A 22,818-nucleotide genomic window follows, 5' to 3' on the forward strand; every position below is an offset into this window, starting at 1 on the left:
AAAGTGGGTCCCACTCATCCAAATTAGTGTCAATATTAGCATAAAAAATGTAGGCCCAATCACTCATGTCAGCCAAACTAACATCGGTTTGTGGTGGACGTGACGGAAGGGTTTAAATGTATTGTTTTTGAAAATAAAGCTCCTATTGGGGACAAAAAGAACATCAAGGGCTCAGTTGGCCCACTAGTTATAGTTCAGGGGTCTGGCTAGCCCTTTTCCCTTAACTATATTACCCCATTAATTTCCTTTTTTACCCCTCTTCACGATGTACAACTGCAGAAGAAAGAATTACCCTTTCTCAGTTTAGTCGCAGTTTTACCGGAGAAATTCTTGCCGATTTTTACCTACAATTCCCAAAAGATCCCTAAATATCAAAACTTTTTTCCAATTTCCCGTCACATCAAGAAGCCCATTTTAGTAATTTGGTTAAACCGCGAAACCAAAAATATCGCCTCACATTAAAGAAAAGATCATTCCTCTTTCCCTCTTACACACACATCGAGAAACAAAAAGGAAAGAAAATAAGAGAGCGCCAAAACATTTTCTTGGTCTTTGGAGCCATATTATAAAAAAACCCGAACCGAATAGAACCACCCATGTTATTCGGATCGTACGAATCAATCAACACCATCCATTTCACAGTTCAACGGCTGTGATGAGTCGGCGTAGTGGTTACCTTATTTTCTTCTTCAGAGTGGTTTTAATCATAAACCCTAGCCCCCATGATAAAGATAGATAGATGATAGCTTCACTCTCTTTCTCTCTCAGTCACTCTCTGCAACAAAAACAACAACAGCAAGATTTACGTGAATCGCCTTTAACTCTCTCACTCGGGTCTTCTCTCTTTCTCTCTCTTATCTCCTTGAGAGAGAAAAAAGAAAAACAAACAAACAAAAAGGATATGAACCCTTTCTTTCTCTCTTCGTAAAGAGTTAGTTTTATATATCCAGATCTTAGTTTTCTAGATTTCTCTCTCTTTATGGTTTTTGGTTTCTGGGTTTTTATGGGCTTTATCGTAAGCTTGACTGTTTCTTTTTATTGTTGTATGGGTCTGAATCATCCGAGTCGTGTAACGGTTCTTTCTCTATAACTCGGTGAGTCTCTGTTTTAGATCTAAACACATGGCGTGTTCTTGAGCGATTCTTCTGTTTCCTGAACGATTCTTGTGTATTAAACGCGGGGTTATCGGTATTAAACTCGTTGACCCGGTGTTATTATTGAGTGATACATATTGTTGAGTTCACTCGGAGTGTAACTCGGAGACTCAGTGAGTCGAGGAGCGGTAAGAAGATCGAGTCAAGAATCGGTTTGAGCAGTAACCGAACGGCAATAATGCCGTCGGTGGGGATGCGTCGTAGCACTAGGGTGTTTGGGGTGGTAAAAGGGGTTGATGGGGCCCGGGTTTTGCGGTCCGGGCGAAGACTCTTGATAGGAGCAGGTGAGAACAAGTTCAAGAGAGCTAATGATGGAGATGAGTGGTTACACACTATGATCAAGAATCATCATCATAACCATAACAATAGCCCTATAATGAAGTGCAACAAGGAAAATGGATGGACCCAAACGCAAACCCATGTTTCCAAATTAAAGAAAGAAAGGCCTAGTCCCGTTGCTCTTGGTGTTGGTGCTGGTGCTGGGAATGAAGTGGCAAAGAAAGTGAATGATAGTGGAAACAAGATGTGGGGTATTGTGTATAGTAGAAAAAGGAGGAGAATGTCTGGTATCGACAAGCTAGAAATTTTGGGCCGCAATAAGAAGTTTGGGATTCAGTTTTCACGCAGGCAGAGGAGGAGGGTGTTGAAGGATAATGAAGTCGAATCTTTTGAGCCTGCACTTCTTGGTATCATTGTTGATGGTTCTTGTAGTAGTAGTGGATTAGCTGCTTCTTTTTTGCATTTGGTTTTGGGTTATATTAGGAGGACTAATTTAAGTATTGCTGAGCTTGTGCCTTTCTTGTTGTCCGAGTCTGTTAAATGTGCCTTCGCTTCCGATGGGCTTCGTTTTTTGCAGGTACTTGCTGATATTTTTCTTGTACTTTTTGTGCTTTTTGTGTAGCATGTATAAATTCAACTTTTGCTAAGATGATTACTTTTGTTTTATTCCCTTTTTTCCCCACTTTCAGGACACCACTGCTAATAGAAATGGAATTTGCAAGATTTTTGGGGGCATGAGTACTGTGCCTATATTTTCTTTGGATTTTTCTGCAGTTCCTTTCTGTTTTCTGTGTATGCATCTTAGGTTGGCTTTTAGAGTTAAGTGTCTGTCTTTTGAACCTGTAAATAACTCACTGGATGAGGACTCATCTCAAGAAGTAATTAGTGAAAGTGAAGAAGACCATTCGTGTGGCCTTGTGAGGACTGACACTTTTTTATTAACTGATAATTCTGGGGGTAAGGTTTCCTTGCATCCGTCTCTGATAGCCTCCAAATTAGCTGGTCGGCACAGTCAGTACAGAAATGTCTTAAACTCCCGTGGTATCCAAAAGAGGAGGAGTGCGTTTAGGAGGAGAAGAGCTAGAAATCCTTCGGGTGTTGGCATACACAAAGCAAATGGGGCTTTAGTTTCTGATTTAATTAGCAGTAGGAAAAATGGCATCCCTTTTTCTACTGTAGTGTCCAAGGACAAGCTTAGGAGATCACTCCGGCTTACCCCTGCTGCAAACCTCAAGGAGGTAAATCCTACTGCAGTTCAAACCAGTCGTGTCATGGACTCATCAAGCTGCTCTGCAAATCTCCTAGTTATTGAATCAGATAGATGTTACAGGATGGTAGGAGCCACTGTCGCATTAGAAATCTCTGATCTAAAGGAGTGGGTTCTTGTAGTCAAGAAGGATGGGTTGACCAGATGCACACACTTGGCACAAAAGAGCATGCGACCCTGTTCTTCCAATCGAATCACTCATGATGTAATATGGACTGGGGATGATAGTTGGAAACTAGAGTTTCCTAATCGACAGGACTGGCTAATTTTCAAGGATCTTTACAAGGAATGTTACGATCGCAATGTGCCTGCTCCTATTTCTAAAGCTATCCCTGTTCCTGGGGTGCGTGAAGTTTTAGGATATGAAGATAGCAGCAGTTTGCCCTTTTCTAGACAGGACGCATACATTTCTTTTAACAATGATGAGGTAGTTAGAGCTTTAACAAAAAGAACTGCAAATTATGATATGGATTGTGAAGATGAGGAATGGCTGAAGAAGTTCAATAGTGAATTCTTTGTTGAATCTGAAGAACAAGAACATCTTTCAGAGGAGAAGTTTGAGTTAATGATTGATACTTTGGAGAGGGCTTTTTATAGCAGTCCAGATGATTTTGTTGATGGGAGAGCAGCTGTAAATTTTTGTATAGACTTGGGTAGGAGGGAAGTAGTTGAAGCTGTCTATGGTTATTGGATGAAAAAACAGAAGCAGAGACGATCGGCGCTGCTTAGGGTTTTTCAGGTAAAAGTTTCTTTATGTCTCAAATATCTGATGTATTGGCTACATTTCCATATCTTTCTTGGTTACTATAATGTGCTGGAGCTTTTTACAATCTCTCTATGTTGATATTCAGTTGTATCAAGGCGTTTTTCCAATTATATTATTGTAGATGATCATAGAGTGCAGATTTTGTCTTCATTTGAGTTGAGCAAAAAAAAAATCATGTAGATCTCAATAATTGTATGTAGAAATCACACGCATGTGTTTTAGTTCATTATTCTCCAACTTCTCCCTTTTCTGTCACTGTTTCCTTCTTGATTTTTGTTGTTGGTTAATCATATTTTAGCCACTTGCAGCAATTGCCTATTTTATGCTATGGGTTCTCTTTGTGATTACCTGAATTTTTCTGCACTATTTTTGTTTCTAGCAGGAGTATAATATTTGGTGAAATTTTGTCAATCCATTGGATTATTATGGGGAAACAGGATCAATCAAACATTGAAAAACAGAAAGAAATATAGAATCATGCTAACATTTTGATGCCCTCTTACCATGTTTTTCACGAATCCCACTTGCTAGTTGGGATAAAAGCTTAAAATCATCTGGTTACCATTAAAATTCAGTTGGATGATGCAAGATATATTTGTGCGAGTCAAAATTGTTTCACCCAGTGTCTCCTGCATTTCGTTTTACTTATACACCAGTGGTATGTGGACCACAAACTGTTCATTTTACTTGTATGCTGTGTAGCAATATTGTCTCTGAGATTCTGGGATATAGAATTTCTATGCATCATGCTATCCAGATTGTGCACTTCATGTGAAGCTTTACATTATCCCTCATTCTTTCTAACAGTTGCATCAAGGAAAGAAAGCTTCACTAATTCCGAAACCTGGTCTACGTAAGAGAAGGTCATTTAAGCGACAGGCCAGCCAATTTGGAAGAGGCAAGAAACCTAGCCTTCTGCAAGGTAACTTCTTTTAAATGCTTTTAGAATTCTCAGATTCTTTTCTCGTTAGTCTTGTCTAGTCCGAGTCTTGATTCTCCTGAGCCTTGTTTGCTGATTTTGTCTGCTTTGTGGTTATTCATCCTATTTTACTTTTCTAGACTGTATCTCATGTTCTATCACTCTACAGCAATGGCTGCAGAACACGATGCTTTGGAAGAACAGAATGCCATGCGTAATTTAGAAGCTGCTAAAGCTTCAGCAAAGAGTTCGGTGGAATCAGCTATTCTGAAACGGCGTCGAGCGCAGATGCTTATGGAGAATGCTGATTTGGCAGTTTACAAAGCTGCAATGGCACTAAGAATTGCTGAAGCTGCACGGACACCCAATTCAACAGTGACTGCTGAGATACAGTTCTTGGATTGAAGGGTGCAGGAATATGTGATGGTTCTGTAAAAAGCCAATCAATATTAGCAGAAGCATTACCAGAAAATTTTTTGGCTCTCTTTTGAAGCTCTGGAGAAGAACCTTTTACAGAAAGTATTGTAATTTTGTATAGATTTTTGATTGAATGTAAATTCTGTATTATTATAACCTCACACCAAATGGCTGATTTCCTTGCTGGAAAAAAAAAGTGAAAATTATAGTAAACTTTTTTTGCCTTGCCTGGTACATGCTGATTTCTTTGAGATGTGTTGATTATTGGGCATTTGCGGCAAACCCAAAGCGATGTATGTTTGTAACTTCCAGCTGGTATATTATATCGTACATCATCTTCAGGTTGATTGTGAGACTTCAGTTGGCAATATTCAAAGCAGATACCAGAGATTGAGTGTGAGGAGGATGTTAGCTCGTAAAAATCACTGTCTTCGTGACTCCCGAGATAATTATTTTTCATTTTTATGTTTTCTTTTACTTTTTAATTTTAAAAAATAAATTACTTTTATAGAAGATTTTAGAATTTGTAACATATATTCACTTTATAAAAAATATAAATAGTGAATTTATATTATTATTATATTTTTTATTGAAGATTTTTATGAAAATGTTTAATTTTAATTTCTTAATTTTTTTTATTGTGATATTATTACATATGAAGATGTACACAATTATTTTTATGAATGAAAAATATGAAAAATATTATTTAAAAAGAAATTTCTTACAATAAATTTCTTTTATTTTTATATTTTTAGTTATTATTAAATTAAAATTTGATAAATTTCATTAAACTATTTAACTACTCATCTTCTTTATAAATTATATTGTATTACTTTTTCCATTATAAAATAAATATCATTTTAATTAAATTTTTTTTATTTCAAATTCTGTGTTATTTTAAGCAACTAATGGAGTATTAATTACTTTTTTTTTAATTTTATCTTTCTTTATTGTGAGAAAATGTATTAATGAAGTAGAAAAAACTTAAACAAAGTGAAAAAGAATTTTATAAAAATTTCGTGTATTTTAATGAATTAATATTTACTCAGATAAAATTATTTTTTATTATAATTGAGACAATTTAATATATTTTTTAATTCTTGCGTGTTAATTTTAAGAAAATTTATTTAGGGACATAAAAAGTATTTTTATATTGTCAAATTGAAACTTTATAAGTTTCATTTTAATTGAAATTTTAACATTATATGTTTAATTAATTAAATATTTTTATAATTTTACTTTTTATTGATTGGGTCCACTGATATTTGGTTTCGATGACTTTGATTTTTTTGGTTTTTGTACTCACCTTTAGTTATATGGGATAGGCTTTTCAAAAGCTATTATAATTAGAAATTTTTCTTGAAAAATTATGTAATAAGTAAAAAAATCGTTGATTTAAAAGATAATCAATGATGAACTGAAATTTTAGTAAGAACAAAGGCAGATAAAGAAAGAAAAATGGCAAACACCAATAAATTTTTTCTTATTAATGCTAAAACTGATTTCAAAATTTTGAGATTTCAAATTTAAATAATACTATATAAAAGGAAAGGACATTTAATAGATAATAATATATAATCATTTTTAGAATAATGATGAATATAAATTTATAAATAAACATAGCTTTGAAAGAAAAATAAAAAAAATATAGGCTAACTAAAAAAATTGTAATTACATTGATAATATAGGCTATAATTTTTAAAATTAAAAAATGAGTAAGGAAAAAAGAATATAAGAAAAAAATGTAAATATTTTTTGTGTTATTTACTTTTTAATAAATAGTTACATCATTTTTTTTGAAAAAATGTTCTGTTTCTTTAATAATTTATTGGTGTTTTAAAGAAAACAGATAGTTTTGCCAAGGAAAAAATGTATTTCTATAAACTCATTTAGTTTGAAGTAAAAATGTTATTAAGACCTTTTAAAAAAAAGAATCTTTTATAAATAATCCAAGAAAATTTATGAAAAGATTCACTAGTGGGTATTAATATCCAATTTACTCAACCCAAATAAATAAAAGTAATTTTCCTATTACCCTTTTACAAATTATTTAGTTCTTATACATTATCCATTTATTATTCATACCCATATAATAAGATTGGATTAGGATGAAGGGTAAGGGTGGAATTTGCCTTGTTATCTTTGTAGGTAAAGAACCACTCATTGAAGTTGTTGCAACAACGATACATGTAATGTTTTTAAATTGTGAGTGGGGCATAAATGAAGATGTGAGGAAAACCCATTGGAAGTCTTGGGTCAAGCTTTGTGAAAATAAATTTGGGATAAGACTTGGCTTTCATAGCCTAGAAATAGTTTAAGTTGGCACTGTTGGCTAAACAAATGCGGAAGATAATTTACCCAGCCTCTAATTTTGTTAGTTCGCATGTCAAAGAGCAAGGACAAGGGTTGGAATCCCCTTATGGGGATGGAAAAGCTTGCTCAAAGGGTGACAAATAATTCAAACAGCCTAAAAATATATAAATACAAACTCAAAGAAAATATTTTAGGCTGGCCAGTGGTTGCCCCTCATGAATCGAAAAAGGCTAATTCTTCCACTAATGTATCACACTTTTTTTTTTGCTTTTTTTGAAACAAGTCATCATATTTTGATCTTAGCTAAATATACAAATAAAAACTCAACTTTGTCTTAATATGAATCAGATTAAACTTCTATATACGCATCTTCAATTAAAAGAAAATAAATCAGTAATCACAAGGATGAAAATGTATAAAAATTGAATACTCTAGGATATACTGCAACCAAATAAAGTGACATCCAGATGTGATCTTTGCAACTAAAAGAGAAGGAAATAAGAAAAGAATCTTCAAATAACTCAGCTCCTTCAAAGGTTATACCGCTTGATTGAAGCTCTAATATATGTATCTAACTCTAATTCTAAAGACTATAATCAATTTTTTACATTAATAGGATCTGTATGGTTTGAGGTTAGAAATGAGAATAGAAATAATAATAATAATTATTTTATATTATTTGTTGTCTCACTTATACTCTCAACTTAACCTTCAACAATATATTTATATTCAAGCACAAAGTGCTAAATAAACCAGATTTGATTCAATTATAATTTTACTAGAGTTTTACATTAAGAGTCTCACCCATATTCAAGTAATGAAACCATGGTCTTACGAATCTTTCACTTTTTTGATGTTATGGTTCATTATGGAACAATAAAACAATAAGATCATGAATTGTTTACATAGTTTATTCTAATCCTAATAGGACAAAGATAATCACAGAATATATATAAAGGCTTTCTATGAGACTAGCATGTACATAATTTTGATACAATTCAATTTTTTTAATTACTGAGTTTTTTTATTGATTCTTTATAAGAGTGAGCGGTTGGACAACACTGCTTGATAATTTCCTACAACCTTGCTAAAACTTTTATGATTGAGTTAATGAAAATATCATTGTTGATAGCTGAATATTTGCTGACTGATTATCAACTGGTACTGTCTGCAAAAGGCTTGAATAGTACTCAAGTCTCCTTAACTAAATTCTACGTTGAGTGAGAATTAAGAAAATTTGAACCTTATAAAATTCAATATTATCTCTTTCTTTTAAAGGCCTTTTATTATAAAGAGTAAAACCTTAAGACCATGAACTAAAAAATAAACAACATCTCTATAGCTGATTACGATTCAATCTATAGATTGGTTCATTATCAGTCTTAAAATAATAAGTGTCTCTTTTTTACAAGTTCAAGGTCACTTTCTTTATAAAAATATCAATTTTTTTATAAAATTATTATTTAATTTTTCTTAGAAAATGTCAATTTTTTAATGAAATCATATTTAATTTTCCTTGTTGTAATAACTTTTTATTATTATTTATCAAGTATTATTGGAACGAAGAATTCAGAACGCTTAAATCCTTAAATCATAATCCTTTTCTTTTTTTGAAATCAAATAGAACTTTATTAAAATAACAGATCAACAAGCATTAAATAAGAAATAAAATAGAGGATCAACCATCCAAGACATGGCATCTTGTTATGCATAATTTTACACATGTTTTTTAATTGAATTTAAAAAGTTTTTGAATAAATAGTTAGTATTAATTAGGAACAGTTTAGGCTTAATTAGGAGTTTATTTAAGTTATACTATTATTCTAGTATTTTATTTACTTTTGGTTTATTTTGGAATTTATATTTGATTTTAATAAGTATTTTCTTTTTTATAGAAAAGATGAGACGAGCATGAAAAGCTATATCACATCTTCTAACACGGCTGTGCTTGTGCCCGTATTACACATTGAAAAAAGGATCAGGAAGTATAACTTGATACGGTCGTGCTAGAAGCTGTGTCTACTACTAGATTCTGAAGAATATGACACACAGAAATTACACGGGCGTGCTCCAAACTATGCTTGCTTCTACCCATTTCAAAGAAGTTATGAAAGTTTAGCATGACATTACACATGGGCGTGTGTTAAGCCGTGCCATAAAGCGAAAAACTTGACATGGCTGTGTGCCAAGCCGTGTCGAATAAAAAAGAGTTTTCCTTCATAAGAAACTCAGAAATTTAGGGCAAATAGAATTTTCTTTGAGTCTTGGCTATAAAAGGATGGACAAGTAGCTATTTTAAAATAACAACCATCATAAATACAAAGCTTTTGAAGAGTCATTCAAGGAGATCAAGAAGATTTATACAAAAATTCAAGAGTTTGAATTATCTTCTTTTTTTTCTTCTTTGATTTCTTTAATGATGTTTATGTATATTCCCGCAATCATGCACAACTAAACTCTTTTTATAGTTTGGATTTGCATAGCTAGTCTATTACTTGTTTGAATTTTTATTTTTTTTCAATGAATTAATTTTAGTCAATTTTATGAGTTGCTTTTACTTGTTCTTGTATTTGATTTTAAGCCTGATTAAATACATGTATTTAGGTAAATTAGAAAAAATGAAGGTTGAATGATTTATCAGTTCATAGGCTTGTAAAATATAGGAACCTCGATCACGAAAGTAGATGAATCTTTCGGAGAGTAATAAATTGCTAAGGAACTCAATGAGCCGTAGTTAATTGACGTGACCATGAAAATAAACTATAATTGACTTTGGTATTCTTAGATGAGCTCGAAAGAGACTCTAAGTAATTTGAGTGATTTACTCTTAACTAAAGTTAATGATTAGAATTATGAAAAGATCCTGTGATCCGAGTAATAGCTAGTGAAATAAATTCAGACTCTAATTTTTAATTATTAGATTTTAAAAGAAATTATTTTAGCTTTAATTTTTTTTTTCTTATTAGTGATTTATTCATATTACAATTATTCAATTTTGTTAGATTATGGAAATATAATTAGGGCTGGTATTTGGTATCAATCTCCTTGTGGGCATGATACTCATATTCACTCTTTACTACTTGTTGCGATTCGTGAACTTCGGAATTTTCCTAACACATCTTAGATAAAAGCACTAGCTCTAGCAAGACAATGAGACACTTGGTTCATGGAACGCCGTACAAAAGACTTCTGAGTACTATCAATGTCATAAAGAAAAGCTTTACAATTATCTAACACAAGACTAAATTCAAAATCATCTTGAGACCTTGTTGAAGAGCTTAGAACACTAAAAGAGCATTAGTCTCAACAATAACAGATCGCCAATTGTTCCTTTTCATCCAGTTGAGAGCCTTTCTTAGACTATAGCCTCAACAACCAGCATATCAACCAACCTTACTATAGAAAGAGCATGAGCAACAACAAAGCTCATGTTCTAACCCTTAACAACCATTCTAAATCCCGTTCTACTTGATGAAGAGAACATAGCATCATCTGTGTTGACTTTCAAGTGACCAGATGAAGGCTTATTCCAGCATATCAATCCATGACCAAAATTATAGACAATAGCAGCAACATGAAGATGTTGTCTGTGTTGAGCATATGACCAATTATAAAGACTAAAGCTCGCAAAGCTTGCAACCTGATTAGCCAAAAAAGGCTTAACTTTTCAAATCATATCATCGCGTGCTCTTCAAATTGCCCAACAAACACACATCACCAAATCACAATCCTCTAACTCTAAATGCTGCAAGAACATGTCACACCAATCATAGAAGCGATTACCAGTAAAGGTAGGAAAGACAATACTAGAAAGACACCAACAGTCAGAAGCAAAGTGGCAATGGACTAAGACATGAAGAACTGATTCATCAATATTATTACACAAGGAGCAAAAAGGATTAACATCCATCCTACAGCTATGAAGCATATCCATAGTAGGAAGAGAAATAGTAGTAGCCCTCCAAACCATATTTCTGAACTTTTGGAGGAACCTTAACCTTCCAGAATTTATTCCAACATGAGGTCCTACCCACACTATAACACTCAACAAAATCCTTTCTCCTCGCTATAGCAGCTCCAAACATAATAAATGCCTTTACGATCAAATATTTAGAAGCATCTATAAATAACATACCTAGCACGTAAAGGAACCCGCTGAATTAATTCTTGAACTCTTGGGTTAAATAAATCAAAAATTAAATTTCCATCCCAACAATTTGCACCAATCACCATAAGTTGATTAATAAGTGTATTTCCATACCTTCTAAAGCAGGTGTAGTAATATAAGGGTTAACATCATCCAACCAAGGATCTCTAAAAACATGAATGGAATCTCTCTTACCAATATGAAAACGACAACCATCCTTAACAATAGACTCGAAGCAAAGACACTTACCTAAATATAGGAGGGATTATTACCAAGAGAAGCTTCAATGAAATTGACTTTAGGAAAATACCGAGCCTTGAGCAATCGAGAAACAAGAGAATAAGGTTTAACAATGAATCTAGCCTTATTTTTCTTAATAAGGCGATATTAACATCATGTAATTTCTTACATCTCATCCCTCCCATATTCTTAGGAATACACAAAACCTCCCAGCTCTTCCAAGCTATACCCTTATGACTACCACTTTTCATACCTTACCAATACGAATTTAACATTCTTTCCATATCAGCACATAAGTCCAAAGGGAGAAGAAAAACTGACATTCTATAATTATAAGGGAGAAGGTGCATTTTTGCCCTTAACGTTTATAGTTAGGAGGAAGGACATTTGCCCCTAAACTATTTTTGGGTGCAAATAAGCCATTGACGTTTTCAAAATCTGTAATTAAACCCTTTAGCTAACAGAAAGATTAAACGGTGTTAGATGTTGAGTCTAATACTCATTCTGATTTTAGGTGAGTCAACTCAGTCTCTTGCAAAATAAATGAAGAGAGAAATTAAAAGATGCAAACTGAGAACAAAAGATAATATTGATGACAGAAAGTTTAAGCCACCATTGCTTAAAGGAACCACACTTATTGAGCTTGAATTGAACTCATTTCTTTTCATTACTGTTAAAAACGGGAGATTTTGAGTTATTTTGGCTTTTGCTTTTTTTTTTTTTTCTTCTGCATCTGCCTTGATTATAGAGATCCGATTATGATGAGTTTTGACGAGAGAAGAGGATAATTTGCTTCAACTATTTTCATATTATACTAGTGTACAGTGAAAATTGTGGATAAACATTGAATGAAGGAATAATGGGAAAAAAGTAGTCCCACTCACAGGGAAAGATCAATGGAAAGAAAATTTTAATTTTTAACTTTCAAAATATTATTCTAGGAAGGAATGGAAAGAGACAAAAGTCCATCTCTTTGAAAAAGAACGGAATGACTTTTTTTCCTTAATTATTGACATGGTTAAAGTAACTATATTCAATTTCATCATAAAAAAGAAAGAAAGGACTATATATAATTTCAGCGGCGATAAGTCCAGTACGAAACAATTCAGTTCATATATGTTTGTAAGTGTGTGTGTGTATATATGTTTGTATCAGCCTTCTTGACATTATTAAGCTGATATAATTTGAGAGCTACAGAGAATGGAGGAGAGGGAGTGACGATAGTGATGGTATTGGTTGATGGAAGAGAGTGGATGAATTTGAGAGAATGAACATAAGAAAAAAAAAAAAAAAACAGAATTAGTAGAGGGAGAAGGAAAAGTTTGAAAAGGAGATTGCAGTAGTGGTGAAGGTAGAAGTAAAAACTGATTGAATATTGAAATGGGTAGTTTGGCTTTTAGGAGAGGGTTTGAATTGCAGATATTTATAAAGATTGATTGAGTTGAGTCGCCTAAAATGAGGATAAATTAGAGAATTAGACTCAATATTTAATACTGTTTAACTTTTTTTGTTAAATGAGGGTTGGGATTACTGATTTTAGAAACTTCGATGGTTTATTTACGCTAAAAAATAGTTTAGAGATAGATGTGCTCACAGTTATAAACATTAAAGATAAAAATGCATCTTTTCCCTATTTATAAAAAGTATATGCAAAAATTAAGTCTCCAAGATACTCCTAAAAAATAAATTGATGCAATTTTTTAATGAAAACAAAATAAGAAAAGGACAAGATACAATAATAAATTCTAAGAATATTTCTAAAATATTTTTTATATATATGAAACTCTTTATATTTTAAATAGTCATTTAATAAAATAAGACTCTAATATTATTTTTTTAAATATAAAACAAAAAAATTGATTTAATTCTATACATTCAAAAAACTAAATTTCACTCTTTACTTCAAATTTAATAAATACGATACAAGTATTTTCCTTTTTTTAGTTAGGAATGCCATGCAAGTATTTATGTAGTTGGTTATTGATGTTTACAATTATTTTATTGCTAGATCTTAAAACATTAGAAATATTAATACCTATAAAATAAAAATAAAATAAAAAGACTATTAAATTTAAATAAAATTATTTATTTTTATGTTTAAATATTATTTAAAAATTATTATAAAAAGAATGTTGTTTAAATCTGTTCGTTATGCTTTAAATATCATATTTTTATAAAACATATTAATATTTATATATTTTTTCTCTTGGTCCTAGATTTGATTAATTAAATATTGAGAAGCATAGCAGTTTTTTTAGTTGTTAGCTACAGCACGACACCGACAGGTTATGGTCGATGGCTGAAATTTTGTTGACAACGACTGGTAAGCCTTTTGCCACGTGTCTCACTGTGTTTCTGAGTCTTTTCTTATTGACTAGTTGCTGGTGTTTTAGATTTCTCATCGTCACGGAACTTTCTTTTGGTAGTACCGTTCATTATCCACACAAAACTGATTATTATTATTATTATTTATTAATATTATTATCATTATTAATAGTAGGGCGGAGCATAGATCTCGGTGATTCCCGCCCGAATCGAATAACCGTATTGAAAAATATCATAACTAAGATAACCAAAATTTTTTATAATTGAATTGAATTGATGTGAATTTTTTCCTATTACGATATAGTACTAGTTCTTTAGTAAAACCGTGACCGATCCGTCTTGCATCGATCCGGACCGGATCGTAGAACCGAATTTTTACATATATTTATTAATAATTATTTATATTATATAAATAATACTTATTAAAAATTATTATAATATTATAAAATACTTTATACTCTATAAAAAAATTATTTTATATTATCATTTTATATAATTCAAGTAAGTATTATCGAAATAAAAAATACTATATATTAAAATAACTATAATATTATAATATACTTATACTATATAATATATATATATATATATATATATATATATATATATATATATATATATATATCATATAGTATACTCATACTGATATACATATTCTAACACTAAATTTATAATTTATTATCTACTAATTTAACCCTAATATCTTTTTTTATCACATACTACAAATATACACCTAAAAATTTAAACAAACCGTCTTCCTCTACACCACCGCACCTCCCATTTTGCAATTCATAAAGACAAAATCCCTAAGGCAAATTTCTGAATGGAAAATCAAAAGTAAGAAGGAAGAAATTTGTTCGCGTAGACGTCTTCCTCTTTAGAACACACCACCACATCTCTCAATTTTCAATTCAGAAAGACGAAATCCCTAAGGTAAATTTCTAGACAGAAAATCAAAAGAAAGAAAGAAGAAATTGGCTTGCCTAGACATTTTCTTCTTTAGCGCCACGCATAATTGGCTCGCAAAAATGCAGAAGCAAGAATTGGCTCGTGTAGACATCTTCCTCTTTAGCGCTCTCTCTTCCCATAATTGTGTCATCGTTGTTTAGTCCCGAATATTTTTTTTATTTTTTATTTTTTATTTTTATTTTTGATGGGCAGATTGTTGGCTGCAACTGTGAAAAATATTTTATTTTAATGATTGTCATCTGTAAAATATTTTTATGCTAGCAGTAACATATATTTTAATGGTTTGTATTTGAACATTGAATGATTTGTTATACTTGCAAGTGACTGAATTGCAAAATAGGTTGTTAAGAATGTGATTGCAATTTTAATTCAGATTTTCATACTACTTTCTTTAGGTTGGTAATCATATTTTCTCTAAATGTGTTTGATTAAAAATGAGATTAAAGTTATATTTTTTTAAATTTTTAGAACCGAAAATAGCACCAAACCGAACTGTATTTAATCGTAAAAATTGGTACAATACGGTACGGATTCTCTTATGTTTAGTACGGTACTGGTACCTTCAATTTTAAAAGAATCGATATTTGGTATGGTACCGGTGATTTATAGATAATTGAATTGGACCGATACATGCTCAGTCCTAATTAGTAGGATGAGACATTCTGAATCAATTATTTTATTAAATATTAAAATTAATTTATATTAAAAATAAAATTTTACTGTATCTAATAAAAATTAATTTAAATAAATTTAATATTTAATTATTAATTTATAGATCAATTCAAAGTTTACAATTTATTAGTTTATCATACGAAGGACTTTAAAAACTAATTTGCTCCTTGAAATTGTCAATGAAATCTAGTTCACCTAAAATTAACTTTTGTCCTATTTACCTTTGATCTTTTCAGTTTAGCTGATTAGCCCTCCAATTTAACGAGATTACTAGCCTGTAATACATGCATTTACAAACACATTATAATACATTTTTCTACTTTTAGTAGTTTTTTCTTTTCTTCTTTCAATTTCTTTAGCATATTTTCTAATAATATTTCATAATAAAAAATTTACTTACTTCAAACAACTCATCAATTTAAGGTTTAAACTTAAAGAAATCAATTACTATACCCAAACTGTTTGCAAATCAAGTTAGATAAGCTTAAAAATATAAGACTCAATTAGATTAAAATATCACATGCATGATTAATTTATATAAATTAAACAATTTTTGTATGTAAGGATGACTAAGAATATATTGTTTGACATAAATAGAAATAGAGCGAGAGGCACTTTGTGTGCCACCATGTCGAAGCTAATGGTGGTGGTCACGTGTGCTCATACCCTCTGGTTTTAGCCATATTTGATAGTATAGGATAACTAACTAGGTCAAATTACTGAGCCTTTTACCAAAAAAACTATTGATTAGTATTACACATCAGTAGGAATGGTTAAGACCCTATGACTAAGCGCTTATACTTGAGGTACTAGCAAAGGTCGGCTTAAACCCCTAAATGGCTCGGAAGGCTAAAAAAATAATATAAAATCTTATCATGAAGTCAGCAAAACATAGACTAGCCATGTGTCTCTATCCCTTAGGCGGTTATAACAAAATTGCTGAGGTAGAAACACGTTTTTCCATTTTTAAGTCATCACGTCCGACGGTTAGATATATATACTCCTATAATGTTTCATAATCTAAGTTTTTCAAGAAACCAATATGCTACTATGCCAAAATCAGCTCATATCACTAAATTGACCATCAAAGAGCCATTCTAGATGTAAGGTCTAATGGCCCAATGACCCTTTCTTTCGATGATTTGACAGGGAACTGATAAGAACATCTAACAAGCTCTAGACGAGTCTATCAATATTGAATGCTAGAAGCCAAATATTCACCTGGCTCTGCCCATTACCCTACATTGTGTCTTGAGTTGTCCCACCAGTCATTTTGGGTAGTTAAGGAATGCTCGTCATGGACGTCGGATGCCATAAGTTCACCTTGCTCCGCCCATTACCTTCCATCATGAATTCACTATTTCACCAGTCATTGCAGGGAGCTAAAGGATGCTCATCATGCTGTATTATTTATTTCCTCATTTGGCATTAGGATCGTTGAAGATAAGAGATCAAGACTATACCCAAGCTTTTCCTCTCCTCACTTCTTTCTCTTTATTTTTCTCTATTGATGTTGTCGTCGTTTCTCACCTTAATAGAAAAAATTATATGTTTTGTAAATAATATTTATTTGGAGAAAAATGATTGAGAAGAAAATAAAAATAAAGGACAAAAAGAGTATAAGGAGTAAGAAGAAAATGAAAACAATAAAGAGAGAATAAAAATAATTTTTAAATAACCAATTTATGTATGTTAATACTTTTTACGATTTAAAATTTAGGTGTGAGTTACACGTGCTGATTTTTGTTAAAATTTTAGTCTAATTGGCCAAATCAGAAAAACCAGAAGGTAAATAGGCCGAAAAAAATAATTTTAGAGTGAATTGAACTTCGTTAACAAACTCAATGGGGAAATTGGGCTTTAAACCTATGAAGCAGTTAGCACTTATGCCATGTTTGGTTCACAAAATAGACAAGGAATAGAATAGTTATTCTTTACTTCTTTTATCAAATAGTTATTTCTTAATTTGGTTCACATTTTTTAGGACAGAATAGTAATTTCATAAAATAATAATTTTATTATTTTTATGGAATACTTATTACATCAAAATTTAAAAAATATGTATTTTTTTATGTGTAGAATTGAATATTTTTACTCTTATCCTCATAAAAATTAATGGTCTTCTCTTATTCGAAAAAATGAAAAGCTCCTCCTCACTCTTCTCGACTATCGTTGGCTACTGTCAATCATCAGCTCCTTTCAACTGCTAGCGGGCTACTTTTGATTGCCAATCTTCTAGTCTCCTCTCAACATCTTTGTGGCTCAATGGTGATGATCTATTATAACTAACAAAATAGCTCTTAGGTAATTCAATTTTGATTATTTTTTTTATATATTTTGATTTTTCTTTAATTTGCATTCCCTCTTTCTTTTGTTACTCCATCTCCTAATTTTTTTTTGAATTTTTTTTTTGGGCATTTGCTAACATTTTTCTTAGTTATTGGGAGGGATTTGTTTGTTCTTGGATCACTCTATATTTGTAGATCATCTTGTATTTTTGGTGAATCATATTTAAAATGTTCCCTTTAGGATTTTTGAGTATGATTCAAGTAAAATTTGCATAATATTTTGACATATCATGTAACACCCGGAATTTTTATATATTTAATAATGAGTTTTTATTTAAGTTAATTTTAGCTTCATTATTATTGGGTTTAATTTGAAATGATTTAATGAAAAATTTAATATTAATCAAATAAATGAGTTATTTTCTATACCCAATTAGTTTGAAATTTTAAGAAATTATTCAAGTAAATTATTTGAGAAATGATTATATTTTGGTTATTCAAAATTTTCCCAAATGCATATTTATATAAGTAAAATTATATATTGAAAAATTTTGGAAGAAATTATAAAGGATGTTTATAAAAGAATTTTGAGAAAATTGGTATTATAATTGATTAGTAGTATTAAATTTTAAGTTGGAAATTGATTATTTAATTTAATTGTGTGTTAGGACTAAATTGGAAATTTATTTAGGAACAAGGATTAAAAGTATAATTTTATTTTTATGGGGTTTTAATGGAAATTTGTGAGCTTGGTATTTTTGTAAATAAATATGTCGGTCAGGGGTATTTATGTAATTATGTATTTTCAATAATTTGGATTTGGCCCAAATTAAATAGTTAGGGGCTTAATTGAAAGGCTAAAAAGAAGTTTGGGGGTCAAATTGAAATTCTGCGGGATGAAATTGTAAGTAATTAAGAAAGTTGAGGGACCAAATTGTAGTAAGGAAAAGTTCGGGGGCCTAATGTCGATATTGAAAGGAATGGAAGTCGAGGAAGAAGAAGAGAGGAAGAGAGATGTCGGGGGAGAAAGAGGTAGCGGAGGAAGGAGGCTACGGGCCGTCTGTCCGGCCAGCGGCACCAGCAGAGCTCGCGAGGAGGAAAATGGTCGAAGCTTCCGGCGTCGGTGGTCATGATCTTGGTGCCGATCGACTCCTCTCGACCTCGGCTTTGTTTTGGTGGCGGCGGTGTCGACAGGTGGCCGGAATCGGAAGATCCGGTGGAGAGAGAAAATGGTGGCGGCCGTTTTTGGGTTTTTCCGGCGGAGGATGGACGATCGGAGGGCGTATCCCGACTCTCCTCGGCTCAAGCTTCGCGATGGCACCGGTTTGGTGGCGATCGGGCTTCGTTTCCGAATCGACGGTCGAGATTGTCTGTAAATCACTCAGGATGATCGGGTGTTAGATCGGAAAATCGGAAGCAGGGATCATCTTCAGCGCGTCGTTGTGAGTTCGATGGTGTGTTCGGATCGTCGATCGGACTCCGGCGGCCGGAGGCGAGTCGACCGAGCGATCGAGCGTCTCGGTAATTATCTTTGGCCCGTTAATTTTGGAATTCTTGGTTTAATTGTGTCTATTGGATTATATTGAGTATTTGATAATTTTTGTGAATAAAAAATAATTGTCTGTCAGTTGCCTGCCTTGTGTTTTGTGCTGTGTGGCGGAGTCGAGAAATAGTGAAGTTTGGGGACCCGACTCCCGTTGTTTAAATTGTTGGATATTTGGAGTGTTTTTCTGGCAGGTCCTGGACCCGTTTTTACGGGGGGTAATGTTCGTGTTGTAAGGGAGGTTCTGCCGGATTTTCGGTAGAATTCTCTTGAGTCGAGATTCTTAGACAGTCAGTCCTAGGAATCTAGACCTAGGATCTATTGTAATTGTTTCATCGTTTTGATAAATTGTTCTCCGTGACTAGATTGTCGATTGGCTCGCTCCTACCGAGGCACCGGAGAGCTAGGAGGTCGCCAAACCCTGTGAGTTAAAGTCATTTAATCTTTACTGCTAGTCCGATTTTAATATACTATTTAGAATTTGTGCTTAATATGATTATTAGTATCGCAAAATAAATGATTTCACTTGATTATTAATATTTGAAATAATATAAATATTATTATTAGTATGTTATAATAAGACAAACGTTATTATTTTTCCCTCACAAATTGCACGTTGTTTTACCTTAAATCTTTAATCTTTATTTCCGAGTATGTGTTGGTTGAGTTCATCGGATAATGATATTTATTATATGTGATGATTGCGTATTGGGAAATGTGGCTTGTAGAACATGCCGCCTGATGGGTTACATCAGGACCGCGTGCGCACCGGTAATGATTATGGACATAAGGTTGTTATGGATTTGTTTGCCCTGATCGAGCATTGCTCTGAGTTGATTGATTAGGAGGTAAGGTCCCTGGTCGAGCATTGCTCTCGTCGGCTTATTTGGATACTTAAGTGACCAGACTGGAGGTAAGGTCCCTGGTCGAGCATTGCTCTCGGGGCGCCAGTCTTATTGGATTAAGAGAGCCGAATGGCTACTAGATTTCTTATTTGGATACTTAAGTGACCAGACTAGAGGTAAGGTCCCTGGTCGAGCATTGCTCTCGGGGCGCCAGTCTTATTGGATTAAGAGAGCCGAATGGCTACTAGATTTTGGGGTTTAGGGTTCTACCGAGCCACTCGTCCCGTAAAAGTAAAAATATATTTTTATTAATTTATTATGGTATGATTATAATATGGATTGTATTTACGTGCATGGTTGATATTTTGATTCGAATGATTAATATTTTATGTGAAGGAAATAGTAGGGTATGATTATAGTATGGTTTGATATACTGATTTGAATAATCTATGTTTTTTTGAGAAGAAGCAATAGTCTCTAGATTATTTGATTTTAACTCACTCTCGACCCGATCTCCATTTCATCGTTTTTCGATTCGTGGTTAGTCCTCTCGCGACTCTTATTCAGTAACCCGACTCCTTCATCATCGGGTGATGTATTTGAATTGGTATGTAAATTGGTAAATTTTAGATTCTCCGCAGTAGTAATAGTAAATGTATCAGTTGTAAATTTTCTGAGTTTTAGGTCTCGCCTATTTCTTCTAGAAGACCGAAGTATTTTTGTAAAGTGTAACTATTAAGATAAATTGTGGCTTTAATAATATTAATTTGAGATGAGATTTGTTTAAGTCAGTGAGTGTCAGGCTTACTACGGGTTTCGGTGGCCTTACGCCTACCCATTCCCTAGTGCCGGTCACGGGCCCATGGGTGGGGTCGTGACATATCAATTATAGGTACATTTGTATTTTGCTGATCTTATAATTTTATCTTTTTATTTTCAAACATTTGCTTTTATTTGTTATGGCTGTTATTTATGAGTGTAAGTTCCATAGTCATTTTACTAGTAAGACCCTTAAATTGGCAGTTTCGTCACTCTAAATTATCATTTAATGATAGATTTGACATTTGAAATAAAAAATAATTAAAAAATAAATATATGAAGATGGATCTTAGGACAAGAAAGAAGTAGAAATCCTATTGAAAAGGTTGAATGTGTTCTTATAAGCAAAAGTATAGGAAGTAAGTTAACAATCCAATATAAGGCTGAAAAATTATTTGAAGTATTGAATGAGATTGAAGGATTGATAATGAATGTGATATTTATTACATTGAGAAAAATTTTAAAAAATCCTAATCAAATGTTGATTTTTTCAGCCTTCAAGTAAGTATAGACTTCGGAGGATAAAAGATTGTCTCATAAGTAATTGAAATCTTTCTTTCTACGAGACTCTTCTTCATAGATTGTTGAACATGTTGAATTGATAACTAATAGTTGTATTATAATTTATGATGATTATTTTAGCTTTAGTTTTGAGATATTAATTCAAATATGACATTACTATTTTGAGATTTTAGAATAGTGTTATTAATTATACATATTTTTTAAAATATTTTTATTCAATTTTATAACAATATTAGATATTCTAATACAAGTAGATTAATTATATATCATACTATATGCTAGATGTTGGTATGTTAGAATTGTTACCTTTTTTTATTTAGAAAAATATAGTTAATAAGTGGTTAAATTTATGTATTTAATATTTTAAATATTTTTTAATAATATTATATATTTATTTTTTTAAGTTAAATTTATTAAATTATATAATAATTTAATTTTGCTAATAATATTAGTTACACGGATACTAAAGTCATTGATGTTTAAACTGCTTATTCTACATAATATGCTAATGAACTAAACAATGGAATATAAATTGTGGAATAGTCTATTCATTAATAATATATATTCTATTTCATGAGCCATTTTAATATAATAAAAAAATAAAAAATCAGATTTAAATATTAAAACTAAATTTTAGAGAATAAATAGTATTTAAATCTTATTATTATTGTTATTATTGTTATTATTTAAACCTAATTTATCTGTATACTACTGAAGAAGTATGTAATAATATTTTAATTTTATCTTTTAATTGAAATTATTTTGATTTAAGCTTATTACATATATCAATTTTTATATTCACATATTTGACTAACTTTGCTTAAAAGATTTTATTTTTTCCTATTCCTTTGCATCTATCTGGTCATGAACACTCTTTATCTTAAAACAAAATCAGGTTTAAAATTATTTGATTTAATAAATTTATGTTTTTAATTCTTAAAAATTGATTTTAGTTTTTTTTGGAAAAATATAAATTGATTTTGTTAGATTGTGGAGAAAAAGACTGATTTATTTGTTTCTAAAATATATTTTAAAATATATATTGAGCGAATGAATACAAATCAAGAATTTATTTGAGAGAGTTGAAATAAAAAAGATAAGTTTATAAAAAGAAAAACATGTTGCTTCCACCACCAAAATGTCCATCAATCATACTCAATAAGTAATCATTTATCCTATGGTTGGAATAGAAGATACTCGTTTACTTCTTGTACAATAATAATAATAATAATAATAATAATAATTAATAATAATAATTAATAATAATAATAATATTAATAATTAATAATCAAATTAATTATTTTATGCATCTACGACAGGTCAATTGTCTTGC

At 31.5% G+C, this 22,818-nt stretch overlaps 1 protein-coding gene across 1 annotated transcript; it reads left to right on the plus strand.

The window, feature by feature from the left end:
- Positions 1-483: 483 nt before the first annotated feature.
- LOC8275962 lies at positions 484-5,036 on the plus strand. Its single transcript, XM_002531967.4, has 4 exons — positions 484-2,010; positions 2,123-3,439; positions 4,274-4,388; positions 4,555-5,036. The coding sequence occupies exons 1-4, from the start codon at positions 1,333-1,335 to the stop codon at positions 4,788-4,790; spliced, it is 2,346 nt and encodes a 781-aa protein (XP_002532013.1). The 5' UTR covers positions 484-1,332; the 3' UTR covers positions 4,791-5,036.
- Positions 5,037-22,818: the final 17,782 nt, after the last annotated feature.

The sequence above is a fragment of the Ricinus communis genome, chromosome 6, assembly GCF_019578655.1.
Source record: "Ricinus communis isolate WT05 ecotype wild-type chromosome 6, ASM1957865v1, whole genome shotgun sequence".
NCBI classification, from domain to species: Eukaryota; Viridiplantae; Streptophyta; class Magnoliopsida; order Malpighiales; family Euphorbiaceae; genus Ricinus; species Ricinus communis.

Excerpts from the sequence above, each read along its gene's own strand:
- LOC8275962 (XM_002531967.4), top strand. The coding sequence starts at position 1,333 with ATGCCGTCGGTGGGGATGCGTCGTAGCACTAGGGTGTTTGGGGTGGTA. Across the intron at positions 3,440-4,273 it reads CGCTGCTTAGGGTTTTTCAG|TTGCATCAAGGAAAGAAAGC; the intron begins GTAAAAGTTTCT and ends TCTTTCTAACAG. Across the intron at positions 4,389-4,554 it reads GAAACCTAGCCTTCTGCAAG|CAATGGCTGCAGAACACGAT; the intron begins GTAACTTCTTTT and ends ATCACTCTACAG.